The sequence below is a fragment of the Oncorhynchus gorbuscha genome, linkage group LG04 (assembly GCF_021184085.1).
Source record: "Oncorhynchus gorbuscha isolate QuinsamMale2020 ecotype Even-year linkage group LG04, OgorEven_v1.0, whole genome shotgun sequence".
In the NCBI taxonomy this organism is placed as follows: Eukaryota; Metazoa; Chordata; class Actinopteri; order Salmoniformes; family Salmonidae; genus Oncorhynchus; species Oncorhynchus gorbuscha.
Window position 1 is genome coordinate 3,134,887 of NC_060176.1, and position 20,604 is coordinate 3,155,490.

A 20,604-nucleotide genomic window follows, 5' to 3' on the forward strand; every position below is an offset into this window, starting at 1 on the left:
AAATGATGTCTGAGTGTTGCAGTGTGCCCCTGACTATCTGTAAATGATGTCTGAGTGTTGCAGTGTGCCCCTGACTATCTGTAAATGATGTCTGAGTGTTGCAGTGTGCCCCTGACTATCTGTAAATGATGTCTGAGTGTTGCCCCCTGGCTATCTGTAAATGATGTCTGAGTGTTGCAGTGTGCCCCTGGCTATCTGTAAATGATGTCTGAGTGTTGCAGTGTGCCCCTGGCTATCTGTAAATGATGTCTGAGTGTTGCAGTGTGCCCCTGGCTATCTGTAAATGATGTCTGAGTGTTGCAGTGTGCCCCTGACTATCTGTAAATGATGTCTGAGTGTTGCAGTGCCCTGTAAATGATGTCTGAGTGGCTATCTGTAAATGATGTCTGAGTAAATGATGTTGCAGTGTGCCCCTGGCTATCTGTAAATGATGTCTGAGTGTTGCAGTGTGCCCCAGGCTATCTGTAAATGATGTCTGAGTGTTGCAGTGTGCCCCTGGCTATCTGTAAATGATGTCTGAGTGTTGCAGTGTGCCCCTGGTAAATGATGTCTATCTGTAAATGATGTCTGAGTGTTGCAGTGTGCCCCTGGCTATCTGTAAATGATGTCTGAGTGTTGCAGTGTGCCCCTGGCTATCTGTAAATGATGTCTGAGTGTTGCAGTCTGAGTAAATGATGTCTGAGTGTTGCAGTGTGCCCCATCTGTAAATGCTGAGTGTTGCAGTGTGCCCCAGGCTATCCGTAAATAAAAAAGAAAAGGAAATGATGCCGTCCGGTTTTCTTAATATAAGGAATTTGAAATTATTTCTACTTTCACTTTCACATATTTTAGCAATTACATTTACTTTTGATACTTAAGTATATTTAAAAACAAAATACTTTTAGACTTTTACTCAAGTAGTATTTTACTGGGTGACTTTCATTTTTATTTAAGTCCTTTTCTATGAAGGTATCTTTACTTTTTTAAAGTATGATAATTGGAGACTTTCTACCACTGAGAGATGGAGAGAGAGGAAGATAGGAGAGATGGAGGGATAGGAGGAGAGGAGAGTGTTAACAGTCACACTCAGGTCTTTAAAAATACTCTTTACAACATCAGCTACAAAATATAAGACATTATTCTTTGGTTGTACTTCTTGCTGTGATTCTGTCTAAGTGATTTGGTATTATAACTGCATACAGTCTAGGCTACCTGCCCTGGAGTGGAGAAAGCTTTGATTTTCATTTTTACTGTTTCAACAGTACAGGAAGAAAGCACTACGGAATGGGTCAAGGGTTATGGGTCATGGTTAGCAGCTCCTACTGGGGCAATTTCCCCCCTCCCCTGTCTGCTCTTCCAGTGCAGGAGGTAGAAGTCACCTCTAATCACTGATCCCAGGTCAGAAACAATATTTATTTCATCCTTCTAATGGTTACTGATAGGATTGGGGGCAAGGTAATCTGAAACTAGATCAGTTTATGGCAGCTTCTACCTGGAGTGTCTGGGGTTTACTGATGGACAGAAAACTGTGACCAATCAAATGTCTGTTTGACCTGACGGACAGATACTCTGACCAATCCAAACGGCTGCTGAACATTCCAGTGGCACCTGTAAGATTCCTCCTCAAAGCTGATTGAACCGTCCCACAGGATCTCGGTCCACCGGTCAGAACCCACACAGCTGATAGGCTGATTAAACGTCTATCCAGAGACCCTCCCTCAAACCGACCAGTCAGATAAAAGATAAGGACAGTGGGCAGGAGGTATTAAAGCTGTGAGATCAGTGATTGGGTAAAATGCCAGAACAGAGTTTTTAAAGCAGGTCAAAACAAGTCTTTGGTTTGTTTTTTCTTTGGACACTATAAATAGCAGTGTTATAGTACAGGCTTTAAGGTCAAAACGCTGTTTATAGGTATTTTCCTTAGTTTCTCCTGGTTTCTACATTGTAAAGCTTTTCCACCGAGGTTGAGTCTGTCAGTCTGTCTCCACATACACAGTAAAAAATCTTGACTGCTTCAAACTAGAAAAAAATAAGTCTCCACGCTAACTAAAAACTTTAACACCATATCTAATATAAAATGTAGTCAACTCAACACTTGATTACCTGAGATGACATAAATTCAAAATTGTAAGTCAGCGTGGCAACTTATTTTTTCCAAGTTAAATCAACTCAAAACTGTGCCCACTCTCCCCCTCCAGTCCCTCCTCCTCAGGCTTTGCTGCAGGTGGAGACGGAGGAATTAGCGGAGTGGGTGGAGCCTCCGTTGTCGTCGAGCCACTTGTCGAGGCTGCGTCGGCGTGCGTTCATGAAGAAATTTGAGACGGTGGTCAGCTCCAGGCCCAGCTGCTGACTGATGGTAATCTGAAGCTCCTTGGACGGACGCTTATTCTCCTTGAAGATGGCGTGGAGTGTTCTTCTCTGGACGTCGGTAAACACCAGCCGAGGCTTCTTGGAGTGGCCACCATTACCGCTGTGGTTGCTGCCGCTGTGGTTTCCGTCGCTGCTGCCACCGCTGCCGCCACGGTCACCACCAACTTTACAGTGGCCATGGTCCTGCTCCTTGCGCTTACATGCTAAGGGTGGGAGAGAAAGAGAGATGTTATAACAAACTACATCATACCAACATCAACACAGTATACAACACTGTATAACAACAATAGGCTACAGCACACAATCATCTATACCGTGGAATATAACACACATACACGGGTAGCCTCATAATAACCTACATTGGAGCTCACAGCTGAAAACAATTGCCGCTGACCGTGGTGCTGAAGCACACGGTAAGTCGGCCCTCCCTGCATATCGTGACTTTACCAATAGAGGGCAGTAGTGAGCTGGCAAACAGCTGTAGCAGCGCTGAATTCGACCAAAAGCCATTCATTCTACTTAGCTGGAGGACCTCGGTTTGACAGTCACTTTCCCAGATAGATTATTTAATATAGATCTTAGACCATCTTTTCTTGGACCAATGATATTTCACTACCATCTTACAAATGTATGCAAAACAAGCAAGATGGATCTGCATGCCAGGTGCGTGTTGTTAATGTGTGATATTCGAGTCTATGAAATGAACTAATCACAGAAAGGTCTGTGTGTGTTCTGTGATAGCAGAAGTATTAGCCTAGTTAGGTAGAGACACCCCTAGATAACCATTAACAGAGAGCTACCGCTCCGTGTGGAGTTGAGTTGGCATCCTATCTGCTCTGTTTGTGTATGTGTGAAGCTTTATCCTATCTGCTGCGCTATAAATCAACGTGCTGAAGGCCACAGTGACACCCCAGCAGCCACCGCGCGGAGCTGACAGACAGGTAGTCGGACAGGTTGGGAGCTTTCCCAGGCTCGTTATCACCCCTGCCCCCCCCCCCCCACACACACACACACAGCTCTGCCCGTCTGACAATCATTAAGCAGATAACTCCACACTGAGGTAGCCTAGCAATGGCGTGACTACACGCACTGGTGTACCAGCAGCAGCGGTGTATGTGTGTGTTTTGTGTATGTTTAAAATAAATAAATAAAATATATGATTAGCCCCTTTTCCGAATACAAGAGCCGATTCACTCAGTTTGACAAGTTTTTTAATTAGGCCTATTACAAATATGTTCAATAACATGCTATTTTGGGGCGGCAGGTAGCATAGTGGTTAGAGCGTTGTACTACTAACCGAAAGGCTGCATGTACGAATACCCGAGCTGACAAGGTAAAACTCTGACATTCTCCCCCTGAACAAGGCAGTTAACTCACTGCTAGGCCATCATTGAAAATAATAATTTGTTCTTAACTGACTTGCCTAGTTAAATATAGGTTGAAATACTAAAGCACAAACCTCCCAAACGGGAATATAATATGCTTAAAGTTGATCGAATTTCTAACGATCAAAATGATAATGTCAGAATCAACGCTTGAGATAAATTATCGACAGGTGCAATATCAGGCCTGAACTTTTACAATTGCTTTAAGAAAACACATTTTTCTGTATTTGCTGCTAAATTAATATAAGCCTGGTTAATTGATGAGTGTGAGAGGGAGTGTATAGGTCTAGAATTTACAAGTATACACGCAACTTCTCAACAACATCGTGCCAAAAGCAGAGGACCACAACGGAAATTCGTTTTTTCTGCATTATCCTCGATTCTTTTAAACCCAATTCACATGTAATACGTTGCATTTACAATTCGTGAAAAAATATCTATCAATTCAATATTAAATAGGTTAATGATGTGAGTAGGCCTAGTCTACAGGCAGGCATAGGCCTCGGTGACATGAGAAAACCGCCAGGCATGCATGATGTAACATGGGGAAATGGAATAAGCCACATTTCAATAATCAATATCAATCTTCTATTTTAGTTCTTAGTAGGCCGATCACACACACATTTCACCCGAGAACCGATCGATATATGTTCGTGTACGGGCTTCCTTTTCCTGTTTACAGACATTCTACATTTCCAGAATCTGAAACGTTATTAATATTAGGAGAGATATTTCACAACGAAGCCTTTATGATTCAGGTCGAAGTTATATAATGAAAAATATGTATATACTTTCATTAGGGAGAAATAAAATATATATGCGCATGGATGCAATAGCTACATATATTGTGGTTGAGGTTTTATGGAAGTGAAATTAGGCTCAAATAGAATGAAGAGGGAGACACTGGCAAAATAATCTCCCCACTCAAAAAGTCAACCCAATAAGCCTAATGAAAAATATGTTATTTTACTTTTAACTTTTATAAACGCATGTCAGGGCTAAATAGAACAGCACAGGCGTACTGCCTAACATTCATGAATTCACTGAAAACAATTCCGGGAAATGTATATTTTTTTCTGTCCTGAGTGATAATGTTTTCCCTTAGCTTATTGGTTCTACTTCTAATGGATCAAAACAAATGTGTTTGGCGTCAACAGACTTATAATAAGTAATACCCTGATTTTGAATCACCTGCATCGAAAGATCAAGAGTTGCGTTTGGACTGCAACATGTTTATTCGTCTATTTAAGTCACAAAAACAATAACATGTCAAATGATATGGTATATATAAGGTTTGCTATGCAAGACTGTTGATGGCACACACAAACACACACGCTGCAAATAAACAATGGCGATTTAACACACTTTCAGCAGCGTACCGCCTCACACTTTTCACAAGCCAAAAACCCATCCGCCTCAGCGCGTCATTGATTAGACATAAAGCAATTCCTTTGTATGCTGGCGACTGCGTGGCTCCGTCTGTGTGTCCGCTAGAACGGTTCAGGCGGATTGACTCGGGTCCTCGGGGACAAATTAATAGAGAGCTATCTATCAGTTAATTACCACAAACCCAGAGTCAACCCCGCGTCACGCCTCCTAACGAGTTTAGCTCCAAAACAAAAACACACTCACTGAGACACAATAAGTGCGTCAACGCAGCCAAAGACACAGTTTCCATAAGCTTTCCTCAAGATTTAAAACAATGGTCATATTGATCCTGGAAAATATTCTATTATATTCTATTATATTATATTGTTATTCTGTTATACTATTTTCCGCAGATGTTCCATCCCTCAGCCCTGAAATGCACAGCTTGAGGATGTTACTACATGTACTGGCAGCAAATTAATATTTTCATGATGTAAAAATAGTTTTTTAAAACGTGATTCTTATTCTCCCGCGCGTGGACTCTGTTTGGGAACAACAAAAAGCTGATGAGTTGGGCAGAATAAGCTCATTCGGGTCCCATATCACCTTACCAACACACACACACACACAACACCCCCCACACACACACACACACACACGCGCGCGCGCGTGAATAGACACATGGGCCCTTATCTTATAAAATGGAAAAAGCCAAGAGACAGAGATTACAACAAAGACAATGATGAATTCAACTGCAGGAAATTCCAGAGGGAGGTTTCAGTTCTGTCAAACCACTGGCTACTCCAATGTCAGATTCAAGACAGCTGCAGACAATAGGCCTACTGTTACAACGACGAGCACCAAACAATCTTAAATAACCCCTATGGATAAAGAGTAAAGGGAGAGAGAAAGAGAAATAAAAAGGAAGTAGGTATTACCGAGGGTTCGCTCACCTGCGAGCCTGAGCGCGCTCATGCGTGTGAACTCAGGCTCCTGCAGCCACTTCCACATCCGGCGGAAGGTCTCTCGGCCGGACTTGAGCTTGGACCAGGGCTTGGGGTTCCGGAGCAGATCTGACAGTGTTCCCTGGGACCGACACAACACCCTCTGGGCGAAGATAGCCTGGGGGATGGAGTAACGCTTCAGCTCTGTGGTGATCCTCTGCGCTACTTCTTTGGTGTTTACTTCTTCCATTTGACCCGACGAATTACCGTCGGTACCGCCACCACCACCAACCCCCTGGACGTGAACCCCGGGCCCTGAGGCGTGGCTCTGGGTGTTGTTGTCCCGGGGGTTCCTGTGGCCCAGGACGTGCCCCGAGGCTCCGAGGTGGGCATGGGGGTGGTGGTGATGGAGGCCGTTTATATGGAGCATGTTCCCCGAGGAGGTGAGGTGCTGGTCGGCGTGTCTGGCCAGCATGGTGGGGTGATGAGCCTCGAACCCACCGGGAGTCAACTGCATCTTCTCCCCCGGCATGGAGGCTGAGACCCCGGGGTGGGCATAGGGAGGCAGGCCGGCCTGGGAGCTGTGTAGACCGGCCAGGCCAGAGCCAGACAGTGGGGAGAGGCTCTGTCCCATCCCAGGGGCGTCTTTGTGGTGGTATGGGGAATAGAGGTTGTTGATCGGCGCCAGCCCCCTTTCGTCCCTCATAAACGTAAAGCTGCCGGTGACATTACCAGGGAGTCGCTGATGATGATTATGAGGTTGATGAGGATGGTGGTGGTGTGGATGATGATGATGATGGTGATGAGAGAACTTGTCTGCAACAGTGGAGATGGGGGGTAGGGGAGGCTGGAGAGGTGTGAGGGTGGTGTAGGTGCTTGCGCTCATTCCAGGGGGGGTCTCGCACATACTCATGGCAGGGTGCAGGTGATGACCGGGGTGTCCAGTGTTGTGTCCGTGGTGGGAGTGGTATTCTCCCCCGTCTAGCAGGCTCGTCATGCCCATGGAGCGGTGCGCCAGCCCTCGGCCCCCACCCGGGCGGGGGTGTGGGCTGTGGCCGACTAGCAGCTCTCCTGGACCGGCCACAGACTCATGGCTCAGGTCGCCGAGGCTCTCCATGGACAGTTGCGCGTTCATAATGCTTGGCGACCATCTATGTGACCTGGGAGAGGGATGGATGTCCAGAGAACAGTCCAGAGTCCTCACGGCGGGAAAGTTCCCTCCCAGTCTGTTGGTTTGTTGTGGTGGTTTGTCTCCTGAATCCTGGTTGATGGACGTTTTTTGTATCGTTTTTATGGCTGGTGTTTTCTTCCTCTTGTCTTTGTTGATTATTTTCTTTCCTCCGATTATATATTTTAATTCCCTTTTTAGACTCGTTTTATTGATACTACATTTATTGATACTACATTTTATTTTTTGCTTCCTCCGGGTTGTGTCTCGAGCCCCCCCGCCTGTCCTTGCGCTCCGGTCGGGTCCTGCGCCATCTCTCTCTCCGTGGCTTTTCTCGTGCTGCTCGGTTTCTCCACACCTCGGTTTCACCACTGCCGATCCCGAACATACGCACATGCGCACGGGCGACCTTCCATCCCCTCCCACCACACACACACACACACACACACACACACACACACACACACACACACACACACACACACACACACACACACACACACACACACACACACACACACACACACACACACACACACACACACACACACACACACACACACACACACACAGCTCTGACGTCAGTTATTAAGGAAGTTACAACAGAGGTATAAAGATACCTGCAGGTTATAAACCCCCCTCTCACACACCCATTGGAATGAAATAATTACATCAAAAAATTAATTAATATTATTTACTAGGTTATCATTTACATGTTCAATGGAGCCTATTGAGCCTATTGTATTTCAACACAAATAAAAACCTATTGATCCAATATCGTTCTGGAGCCTCCTTAACATGTCATGCAGAACAAATGAAGTGAACTTCCGGGTCCATTCTCCACTTGTCAATGAGGTGTGCGTGTGTGATTAGACCATGGCAGTGTGCATGCAGTATTCAAAACCTTATATTCACACACGTGTCCTTCATAATCACCACCTATCTTGAACCAAATGTCATCATGCTGTTTCTCTAATTTTATATAATGAAGCTAAAATGGGATCCCAACAAAGTCCCCTAATAGAGGATTATTGTAGCAATCTTTCAATTTCAGTCCGAATGAAAACTATTCCATATGTCGGTTTGAAGTAACAAATGAAGCTGTACTTCTCTCTCTTTAGAAATGAAAAGATGAACAGATGTGTCTATTGTTAAACCATTAAGATTAACGAACCGTCCGGCCGTGCGTGGGAGTGTGTGGGTGTGTGTAGGCTAAGTGTGTCCACGCGTGCCCCCATCGATACGCGGAGTGTGTGTGTGGTGTGTGAACTTGATCACAGTGAAGAAAAGTATTAATTCATGAATAAGCCTATGTTTACGTTAACATTACATTTCTCATGATAATAATACGTACTAATGTTAGTAATTAATTGAGAAAAATGGAATGACAAATAATGAATGACAAATATGTTTTATGTTTTATTGCGTCATTTTATTTCCTTCACACATTGAGGAGTAGGCCTACATCATTACAATACAATTTCAAACATTGTACATTTCCTAAATTGGCTGCACATTGGATGAACATCAAATGATTTGGGGGGGGTGCTTCGAGGCGTCCTTTACACGCGGTCAGGCAGGCGACAGCTTGCTGCGGCCAGTGGCCAGCCCGAGCCACATGTCAAAGGTGACGCTTCAAGACTCCTAATGTTAACAGCTGCTCGTACAGATTAACTTCACACACACACACACACACACACACACACACACACACACACACACACACACACACACACACACACACACACACACACACACACACACACACACACACACACACACACACACACACACACACACACACACACACACACACACACACACACACACACACACACACACCGCGGCGTCTGTCAGGGTCAAGAACAACAGGACACCGTTCAGTTGAACAAGTTAAAGAAGAGAAACGTAAAAGTTAAATGGTCTCTAATAGGAAGTCAACGTCAGTGGCGTGTGGGGACTTGACGTTTGCCCAAAAACAAATACACTTAATGAAGAACGAGATGCTTTCCAACGGTATGGACATAATAAAGGACTGGGCAGAGATTCAACATAGGCCTATTGATAACTTACAAACAAAACGTGCAGTCTAGGCCTAATAACAAAATAGTCAATATCAACAAGGTAAATAAAATGTGTTAACATTTAAAAAGTAATACATTTAAAATTAAATATGTTATCAATTTGCTAAATTAATTGACATAACATTCGTGAGGCAAATAATAATCAATCATCACGAATAACAGATTGCTCCTATCAGACGAACAGACAAACATATTATAGTCTATATCAGGCCAAATAAGAAGAGAAAGATTCATGTTTCAGCAGCCACATCTGCACACATTCTCATGCGGATCGATATGTTTCCCTCCAGCAACATGCAAAAGGGCGGTGTGCGCGTGTATGTGTTTGAGTGTCATAGTGTTGAGGCCTATTCACGCGTCAAAGCCGCAGTGTGTGTGTCGTGTCCTTGTAGAGAATAGTCTGTGGTTGTTATAGCAAGTATTTGATGAATGTAGAAACAGAGAGAGAGAAATATATATATAACCTATTCACACAAACACTGCTTTTCATAAAACGTGTGTCAACTAACTAAGAAGTCAACTGACATAACAAAACCTTTAAGCTGAAAAGAAAACTCCATCCCTCACCGTAACTGCAGAAACATACAGTAGATAGGCTATGACATGTCTGGCCGTTTTAATTATGGCCATGGAGCTTACAAATGACTGTCCCGCAACAACGTCGTTGAAAACATATTGTCATATTGTAAACGATAGGCCTGTACCACAGATCTGTAGCAGCCACCTCCACAATAGCATGTATCGTAATATTCAATAGAACATCACGATGCTCTCGGCTTGGTTACCAGTCATTCCTAGGTAGTTGAATAGTCAGAAGCAGAGCATTTATTTAGATAAAATAAAAAAACATGGCTCTGGTCAGAAGGTAAAAGACAGTCAGGTAAGTTAACCCAAAGCACCAGCCTTATTAGAGCAAAGCGGAAACACCCTCACCCATTGGGTCGGTTGGTCCGGCTGCACCGTGGAGACTGTCTGTATTAATTATTAATTATCCACAGACTGCTGTTGTATTGTGTTGACTCTGGGTCATATTCACAGTCATATATATCCTACAGTCAGCATTAGGTTATAGTGTTGAATCCAATAACCAATGTTGCATATACAAGTATTAATAGAGTAGGCCTATGCCTCTCCTCTCTCTATGTGAATGTTGATGAGGATGGTAACAGAGTATGTTTATGGAGCAAAGGTTAGGCCTACTACAAATATCCTAACCCGAATAGTGACTGTTTGGTTGTAGCCTTCAGTGCATAGCGTCCAACATTCCATGGTTTTACGGTGGCCGTTTCTAAAGTGCAGCATAACATTATTATCGTTCATTTCATATGCTGTGGTTTATAGTGGAGACAGAGGCACATGGATCGATCATCTCAGTTCTACAGATAGTGACATACTACTACAGAGATGGGTTATTAACGCTCATAACGACACTATTAGAATTCCCAAACCAGATTTAGGCAAAAGCGATCGAAATCCATACATACAGTGGCCTGAATTGAATTAAGCGTGGTCAATATGCCTGTTCACATGATTATATGTAGGCCGGAACTATTAATATCTACCTATTTCTTATTGCTAAATATTGTGCATAGACTATGCTAAACAATTCAATAATATTTGATTTCAGACCGAGGTTTTAAATTCGTATAGGATAGTAATAGCCTGATACCAAACGTTTTATTGATTGCTAAAGGCTATATAGCAACTCAAAATACAATTAGAATCTTAGGCGCTGTTTTTTCAATATTTTTATGTAGGGTAGTCTTACTTCCTCGAATAAAAAAACAGTTTACTATTCGTTTAATTTAAAGTTCAAATAGTTGAATGGTCAATCTGCAAACAGGTCTCGAATCAGCAACCTCATGGAGTAAGACTATGGCATTCTTCAGTAAACTTCTAGAACGATTTCACTTTACTGACACTTTAAAATGAATACATGTGTTCTAATAAAAACCCTTTCTTTAGGCCTCCTTCTTGAAGGCTGGAGAAAAATGAGCTCTATGCCTATACCTTTACACTTTGACACCTAATTTGTTTTATAAAAAAACGAAAGCATTTAAAAGGATGCTCTTTCTGAGCAGTAGGATACACACAACAGGACATTCGTCTGAGCGGCACGGTAACTAACACAACCTTCACTTATTATAATTCTTGGGATTTATGGTATTAAATATACAGCATTTGTAATAATTTATATCCCTGGCCAACTGGCATACATCTGTAGTGTAATGATATGCTGCAGTCGACTCCATTGTAAGAAATGCAGTGATTGACTTCGAACGAAAATAAACTGTCCAAATAGTTTTTCAATAGCCTATTGGTAATTAGGCCTACACTAAAACATATTCCCCTGTAGCCTATCATAAGGTAATAGTCTTAATTCTCCCCATGTCCTAGATTATTATATACATTTATATGCCTTTAAAGCATTAGAGCCTTACACAAGTTTTTAAAAGCTGTCTCTAAGTGGTTATAATGACCATACGTCATCTGATGGTTGCTGTAATGTTCGTACGGGCACATTAAACATATTTATTTGAGGAGCGAGAGCTGCAAATATTGAGAGCAGATTAGTGACGGCACTAGGGTCACAATCTGAAATGTTTGGATTTGATTGCTTGTATCTTCGGCCCTGTTGAAACGGCGTTAGATTATTCCGGATCATTTGGTTTTCGACATCATGGGAGATTCTCGTGTCTTCGCCTCGGAATGAATTGTCCTATAATATTCATAGCATATTGTGATAAAGCAGGCTAGGCCTAGGCTATAACGACTGATGGAGGGAACACATGTTTATGGATAAAGAGTGACATGCAGGCCAGGCGTATGTATATCCAACTATCTCAACGTCTGAATATTCTTCAACCAAAACATCTTGGTTTAGAATTGCAGACAGGTTGTCTTAACAATGTCATGGTGTGGTGGAAATCATTATCATCACCATCATCATCTTATCCACGAGAAAACACTGATTAGGTTGTCTCGATGTCAACACATTTTTCTGCAACACCAAATTATACCATTGTAATATATATTATATTTAAATTAAATAGAAAATATAGAATAGACCAAATAAGGAGCAGGGTGGTTTATCAAGAGGTTATGTTCTGTTCATCGAGAGATGAGTGAGACATTTCATAAGGTGGTAGGCCAATATTTATCCATCTGAAATGGTTTCGAATCATTCAGGTGGTATAGCCTACTATGTTATTGCATTAATGTCTGGCAAAACAAAATAGTTTAGGAAAAAGGGTTTTGGGTTAGATTTTTTGTCATTTTCAGGGATCACTGAATATACCCGGGATAAATTGAACTATACAAAGCAGCAGGAACAACAAAAACACACAATTTGACGTTTAGAGACAACAACTTCGAAATTTGACATTTGGAGAATGTGGACGAACGTCTAATTCTGCAGTGAGACTGATAACTTGTTGCAGCACCAGACCTTTCGTCAATAAACCTATTTAAAAATAAATATTATTTCGTGTGAAAGTTGGCTTTTGCAATGGTCTTCTAAAACCCCAGTCAATAGACTACATTTACATGACAAAAAATGAAGAAGATAGTTGGATCATTTGTGGTAAGCAGTAAAAGTGCGCGTGTGTGTAAGGGGAGGGCCAAAGGCACTGAGCAGAACATCTGCAATGTGTGCTCGCCTGTTGCGATGACAACTACAATTACTACAGTTACTAGAGTTAAAATATCAATGTATATAAATCTAGTTTACATTTGTAACACAATCCTTCATATTAATATCGGGTTAAAATGTGTTGTCATTGAAGTCTAATGCCCCTAGCTCTTTTAACCCTGAATGTAGATATCAACTGGTGGATGAGTGCGAAACCTAACAATAAACTGGTAATAACATAATGAAATAACATAATGAAATAGGTCCAAACAGACTATGACTAAACAATGTCTGACACGCACGCACGCACGCACGCACGCACGCACGCACGCACGCACGCACGCACACACACACACACACACACACACACACACACACACACACACACACACACACACACACACACACACACACACACACACACACACACACACACACACACACACACACACACACACCTCTGGCTGTCATCTCCTACCACAACATGAATCTGATGCCCTCATGCATCTTTTACGAGCCTCCCAGTTTACACACATTTTCCTGTCAAACCCCCCAGATACACACCACATCTGAACACACCCCAGATACACACCCCATCAGAACACACCACATTTGAACACACCCCAGATACACACCCCATCAGAACACACCACATCTGAACACACCCCAGATACACATCCCATCAGAACACACCACATCTGAACACACCCCAGATACACACCCCAGATACACACCCCATCAGAACACACCACATCTGAACACACCCCAGATACACATCCCATCAGAACACACCACAGTGTTGCAGCAGAACACACCCCAATCTGAACCACATCTGAACACACCCCAGATACATACCCCATCAGAACACACCACATCTGAACACACAACAGCAGAACACACACATAGACACACAGCTTTCTCCATCATGGTCCAGTTCAGTTCATACATACTAAGAAATGCAGACGGAATGCCATGAATAGCGGACATGATTCCTACATGTCAGAAAGGCATGTCTATTCTAGACAGTATATTTCTATAGCTGAACGTTCCACGCTGAGCCCAACTGAACATGACACACAGGTATGATGAACACTGTAGCTCCACATCGGTTTAATAGCTAGTCATTCAACAAGAGTTGGAGTGTCTCGCTCTCTCCCGTGTTGCGTCAAGCTCCGGTGCAGGCAGGTCAAGCTGCCCTCGTGCGTCCTGTAGAAACAGCACAGGGCGTGCCTCCATTTCAACCTCAAACTCTCCGGTTCCTCGGCGGAATAAAACCTGCCGTTTCCCTCTGCCTGTCAGTCCGTCCCGTGTGCTCCTCGTGCGGTTCCCGCCTGTCTCTGCCCGTGCTTTTAATGTTCCTCGCGCATTTGACTAGCAGCCTGGTTATGGATCGGCCCGGGCAGAGAGGGAATCAGTATGCAGTATGCAAATTACTTCAGTTTCAATCGAAAGGTTCGATCCGTGGTGGAGGGCACGTGGAAGTGGGGGTCGGTCAGCCCTCAGCACGTGAGCCTCATCTCAGCTGGACCCTGAAATATTTTATTTGAATGATCCGCAGTTTTCTCCAAAACATGGTTTATTATTGGTGACGTTAGAAATAGATTGAGAACCAAATATTTGCAACACAAGGGTATTTAAAGAGAGATCGAGTGTATGTTGATCTGGATCCTTGTCATGATCTATATCCATGCTATTGTGAAGGACAAGGTTATGGTAAATTCGTAGCCTATCAACAAATCTTCCTTATATAATTAACATTCAAACAATGAATGGGCATTTAGGCCCAGGCCTATAGGGGTTTTCTTATAAATATAACCAGTCATAGAAAGCAATTAACCTTTGCTGAAATGGGCTCAGACAATTCTAACGGATTTATAAAAGTAGAAGGCCTATAATCTATAGTGCAATTTCTAACATATCAGAGAATACAAAATCCTTCACATATTTTTTTAAAATGAAGAAACATACAAATTGTACAGAAATACAGATAAATACATTATAGATATAGTAGCCTATATTATACTGTGGGCCTATAAATCATGTATTTTATATGAACACGTTTGGTTTTATTCTTGCTGTCTTGAAGAACATGATACATGTAATGCTGTTGATATCAATGTGTTTTAAAAGTCAGAAGCAGATAGAGATTTTATTAGATCATGTTTCAAAACATCTGCATATCAGTCAGCTAATATGACAACAACCTAGTTGTGGTTGATTGACAGGAGAGGAAAAGAGGAGAGAAGAGAAGAGAGAAGAGGGGAGAGAAGACAGAAGGGGGAGAGAAGAGAAGAGGAGGAGAATAGAGAAGGAGAGAAGACAGAAGAGGGGAAGAGAAGAGGAGGAGAGAAGACAGAAGAGGAGGAGAGAAGAGGCAGAGAATAGAGAAGGAGAGAAGACAGAAGAGGGGGAGAGAAGAGGCAGAGAATAGAGAAGGAGAGAAGACAGAAGAGGGGGAGAGAAGAGAAGAATAGAGAAGGAGAGAAGACAGAAGAGGGGACGAGAAGAGGAGGAGAATAGAGAAGGAGAGAAGACAGAAGAGGGGACGAGAAGAGGCAGAGAATAGAGAAGGAGAGAAGACAGAAGAGGGGGAGAGAAGAGGCAGAGAATAGAGAAGGAGAGAAGACAGAAGAGGGGGAGAGAAGAGGCAGAGAATAGAGAAGGAGAGAAGACAGAAGAGGGGGAGAGAAGAGAAGAATAGAGAAGGAGAGAAGACAGAAGAGGGGACGAGAAGAGGAGGAGAATAGAGAAGGAGAGAAGACAGAAGAGGGGACGAGAAGAGGAGGAGAATAGAGAAGGAGAGAAGACAGAAGAGGGGGAGAGAAGAGGAGTAGAGAAGAGGGGAGAGAAGACAGAAGAGGGGAAGAGAAGACAGGAGAGGAGGAGAGAAGAGGGGAAGAGAAGAGGGGAAGAGAAGACAGGAGAGGGGGAGAGAAGAGAAGGAGAGGAGAGAAGAGGGGAAGAGGAGAGAAGAGGGGAAGAGGAGAGGAGAAGGAGAGAAGAGAGGAGAGGTGAGGGTATGGTGGAGAATAGATGAAAGTAGAGAAGAGGAAAGGATAGTGGTCCTTCTGTAGCTCAGTTGGTAGAGCATGGCGCTTGTAACGCCAGGGTAGTGGGTTCAATTCCCGGGACCACCCATACGTAGAATGTATGCACACATGACTGTAAGTCGCTTTGGATAAAAGCGTCTGCTAAATGGCTTATATTATCTTATATTATATTATTATTAGAAGAGAAGGGTAGAGGAAAGGAAAGGAGGAGAAGAGAGGAGGATAGGAGAGAGAGAGAATAAGAGTTGAGTGTGTGTGTTGACTGGTAGGGCTGGTGTATGGGACACATGGGACAGACCCCATCTGTCTGGGTTAGGGTTTGGCCAGCTGAGAGAGTGAGGGGTCAGGGTTAGAGGTCGGGCTCAGGGGTTAGAGACCTCTGGACAATAATATTAACAGTCATATTCAATCAAAACAGGCAGGCGGTTTTCCTGGTCCAGTAATGATATCAGTAGGTGAACATGTTTTGCAACATGGGGTCGTCTGATTTGTATTATTCAATATGAGAGAGTGTGTTGTGCATGTACAGGTGTGGGTGTGTGTGTAGATAAAAGTGTGTGTGTGTGGCTGTGTGTAAGTGTGTGTGCCGATACAGGGGGTCAGTACGTGCAGGTAGGGGGAACAGGGATTAGTAGGAAGAGGTTTTAGCGAGGACACCGCTAGTGTCTGTTAACAGGGGATTACAATGGTGACACCTATCTGCTTTTACAGGATTACCTGACACACACACAATATCACACACACATGTTAATGTCTTAATACCTGGAGTGGCAGGTGTGTATGTGTGTTTGTATGTGTCAATTGAATATAATACGTGGAATGGTTCCATAAAGCCAGTGATTAGTAATTGCAACAGATAACACCTTAATGTGCAGCCACGCTGTGGCCATTGCTGTCATAAATTACAGCTGTGTGTGTGTGTTTGTGTGTCTAGAGGGGGTGGTGTAGGAAGTAAATCTGTATGTGCATTCTGAAGAGGTTCAACCATGTTTACATAGCGCACACGCACAAACACACACACACACACACACACAAACACAAACACACACACACACGCACAAACACACACACACACACACAAACACACACACACACGCACAAACACCACACACCCACTTGAGTATGTAGTGGTAAATCTAATTCAGGTTATGTGTAGGGATGTTCCAATGGAGGGATGGACAGACAGACATTGAGAGGGAAGGAGAGGGAGAGAGAGGGAGAGGCAGGGAGTAAGAGGGATGGAGAGACAGAATGACAGGGAGAAAGAGAGAGACAGAGGGAGGGAGGTAAGGAAATGGGGATGAAGAAAGGGAGAGACTGAGTATTGGTCAGGATGAATAATAGAGGCTACAGTAATCACATCACAGAGAGGAGAGGATAAGTGCCTGTCTCACTCCCAGAAAACAGACCCTCTTTCTCCCTACCCGTCCCTCCATCCCGTCTATCCCTCCACCTCTAACCAGCTCTCCCTCTCTCTCAGTCCCTCCTCCCTTTCTCCCTACCCCTCCCTCCATCCCATCTATCCCTCCACCTCTAACCAGCTCTCCCTCTCTCTCAGTCCCTCCCTCCACACTGGGAGGGATGAAGGGAGGAGGCAGAGGCTGCTGATCTGACTTCTGGACAGCGCTAAAGGACCCGAAGCTTCTGCACATGTGCAGGATTCTCTACTTGACCTGTGGTCTCTGCTCTACTCATAGAGAACCTCCATTCACATTTCTCACTGTCAGTCATGAATGATAATTCTTCAACTTTTACTGGAGAAAAGCCCATGCAGCCTCTGCATACCAACCGTTTGATCTCAATCAGTGTAACGTTCGTCGTCTTCCTCTGATGAGAAGTAAGAGAGGTCGGACCAATTTACAGCGTGGTAAGAGTCCATTTTAATAAGACAAACTGAACCCTACAAAAATAACAACGTGAAACAAACGAAACAGTCCCGTGTGGTGACAAACACTGACATGGAAAATAATCACCCACAACTCAAAGTGAAACCAGGCTACCTAAATATGGTTCTCAATCAGGGACAACGATAAACAGCTGCCTCTGATTGAGAACCATACCAGGCCAAACACAGAAATCCTAAAACATAGAAAAAGGAACGTAGACAACCCACCCAACTCACGCCATGACCATACTAAAACAAAGACATAACAAAATAACTAAGGTCAGAACGTGACAATCAGTTTCATGAGGATACGCATTCAGATTTTCTTGAGTTATAAAGTGTTGTTTCGAAGTAGCCTACAGTGTTGTTTTGACCAACATTATTGATGACTTCTTCGCCCTCAATTTGGGGAAACAGGAGCCTCAAAAATGTCTGTGTACAGTTGCAGGGGGTCCGTTTGAATTGAGAGAATGCTCTGTTATGAAAATATATATTTTTGCTCCATTAAGCAATCCAACAAATGTGGGCCGCCATCGTGTCTATTTAAAATCTTCTCACTCATTGACTGAGACACCCACCCGTGTAGATCAATGAAAGAAGACGTGAAATAGACAAGATGTCTGCAAAAATCTTTGGGTAAATCACATTATCTGGTGTAACAATCTGTAGCTACAGTTCTTTGCACTTGTGTCTCTACACCTGAGACACACTTGGACACACTGACTTGTACAACATGGTTCATAAAAAAATATTGTATGTTACTTTTACTATATAAAACTGTTGTTGAATACCCAGTTCTCTTGAGTTAGTATTAAATAGTGCACACTCCTGTATTCTAGATATACAAAGAATGTTGGTTTATTTGTCAATCTGAATGTCTAGCATCTGTGTGATGCTACAGAGCCATGTACAGCTTATATACATATCTTCTGTGAATCAATAAGGGTTGACACATTTTGAAGATTGATATAACATATCCAGATTTATTTTATGGTGGTTCTACATCAGAGCTCTCCAACCCTGGTCCTGGAGAGCTACTGTCCTATAGGTTTTTACTCCAACCGTAATCTAGCAAACCTGATTCTAATAATTAGCTGGTTGATAAACTGAACCAGGTTAGTTACAACTGGGGTTGGAGCAAAAACCTATAGGAGTGTAGTTGTCCAGGAACATGGTTGGAGACTCCTGTTCTACATAGTCGTAGGTCAGGGTTTCCCAAACTCTGTCCTGGGGACCCCAAGGGGTGCACGTTTAGTTGTTGTCCTAGCACTACACAGCTGATTCAAATAAACAATTCTGAATTCTATTTTAAGTAACTGAGTGTTTTCCAGACAAGGGTGGAATACATGGTTACCAAATTGAGACTCTTATTTGGTAACATTAGCTAGTTTACGTTAGCTAATGTCAGTCAAAGATAGAACAAGCATGTTTACTCTGCTGAAGGTAGCAAGCAGTGACTACCAGGGCATAGGTGAAATTGATTGATAGTGTATATACCAAAAGGTGGTGATTTAGCTGATGGCTTTTCAGGCCTGTAACGGTAGCTAGCTAACTTACCCAGCTAGGCTAGCATTTTCACGCTTGTTTGTAATTAGCACAGAACACCTCATGAACATGGTGACAAACATTATTGAAAATGTAATGTTTTCAAAAACATCTTGCCTAGATTAGTTCTGAGGTCACTGTGTGTTGGTCGTTGGAAGTAAACATTGCCATTATTCAAGTTTGTGGGCACGCCCCCTCTACCTAGCAGGCTGTTTTCAGACTTTGTGGTTCACTATGAGCAGACAAATACACAGTGTAACGGCGTTCGTCTGTTGAATGAAGAGAGTTGGACCGAAGCGCAGCGTGTAGGTTACTCATGACTTTAATGAAGGAAAACGGAACGATACATGAAATAACTCATAAATACAAAAACAACAAACGGAACGTGAAACCTATTACAGCCTATCTTGTGAACACTACACAGTGACAGGAACAAACACCCACGAAATACAAAGCGAACTCAGGCTGCCTAAATACGGTTCCCAATCAGAGACAACAATAAGCACCTGACTCTAATTGAGAATCGCCTCAGGCAGCCAAACCTATACCACACCCCTAATCAGCCGCGATCCCAAATAATACAAACCCCAATACGAATACAACATATAAACCCATGTCACACCCTGGCCTACCCAAACATATAACAAAAACACAAAATACAATGACCAAGGCGTGACAGAACCCCCCCCCCCCCTAAGGTGCGGACTCCCGGACGCACCTCAAGAGCATAGGGAGGGTCCGGGTGGGCGTCTGTCCATGGTGGCTGTTCTGGCTCGGGACGTGGACCCCACTCCATTAATGTCCTATTACCTCCCCTTCGCGTCCTGGGATAATTCACCTTCTCCACCGACCATGGCCTAATAGTCCTCACCCAGATCCCCACATAACTGAGGAGCAGCTCGGGACAGAGGGGCATCTCAGGACAGAGGGGCATCTCAGGACAGAGGGGCAGCCCGGGACAGAGGGGCAGCCTGGGACAGAGGGGCAGCTCGGGACAGAGGGGCATCTCGGGACAGAGGGGCATCTCGGGACAGAGGGGCATCTCGGGACAGAGGGGCATCTCGGGACCGAAGCAGCCCGGGACTGAGGGGAAGCTCGGTACTGAGGGGAAGCCCGGTACTGAGGGGAAGCCCGGTACTGAGGGCAAGCCTGGTACTGAGAGGAAGCCCAGTACTGAGAGGAAGCCCAGTACTGA

General features: G+C 43.7%; 2 protein-coding genes across 3 annotated transcripts in view; both read right to left on the bottom strand.

Moving 5' to 3' along the window:
* Window positions 1-20,604, bottom strand: part of LOC124033545 (guanine nucleotide-binding protein subunit beta-5b-like) — a 279,536-nt gene that overhangs the window by 151,725 nt on the left and 107,207 nt on the right. The window lies entirely within an intron of this gene.
* Window positions 726-7,571, bottom strand: onecut1 (one cut homeobox 1). 2 transcript variants are annotated; one of them, XM_046345579.1, is made up of 2 exons: window positions 6,056-7,571; window positions 726-2,552 (listed from the first exon to the last, which is right to left on the bottom strand). In XM_046345579.1, exons 1-2 carry the CDS (start codon window positions 7,179-7,181, stop codon window positions 2,188-2,190), a joined length of 1,491 nt encoding a protein of 496 aa, XP_046201535.1. In that variant the 5' UTR covers window positions 7,182-7,571; the 3' UTR covers window positions 726-2,187. The 2 variants fall into 2 exon arrangements, with proteins under 2 accessions (XP_046201535.1, XP_046201534.1); XM_046345578.1 differs by having other exon boundaries at window positions 6,041-7,571.

Coding starts and splice junctions, on each gene's coding strand:
- onecut1 (XM_046345578.1), bottom strand. CDS start 7,181: ATGAACGCGCAACTGTCCATGGAGAGCCTCGGCGACCTGAGCCATGAG. Junction 2,553..6,040: donor CGCAGGTGAGCGAACCCTCG/GTAATACCTACT, acceptor TCCCACCCTTAG/CATGTAAGCGCAAGGAGCAG.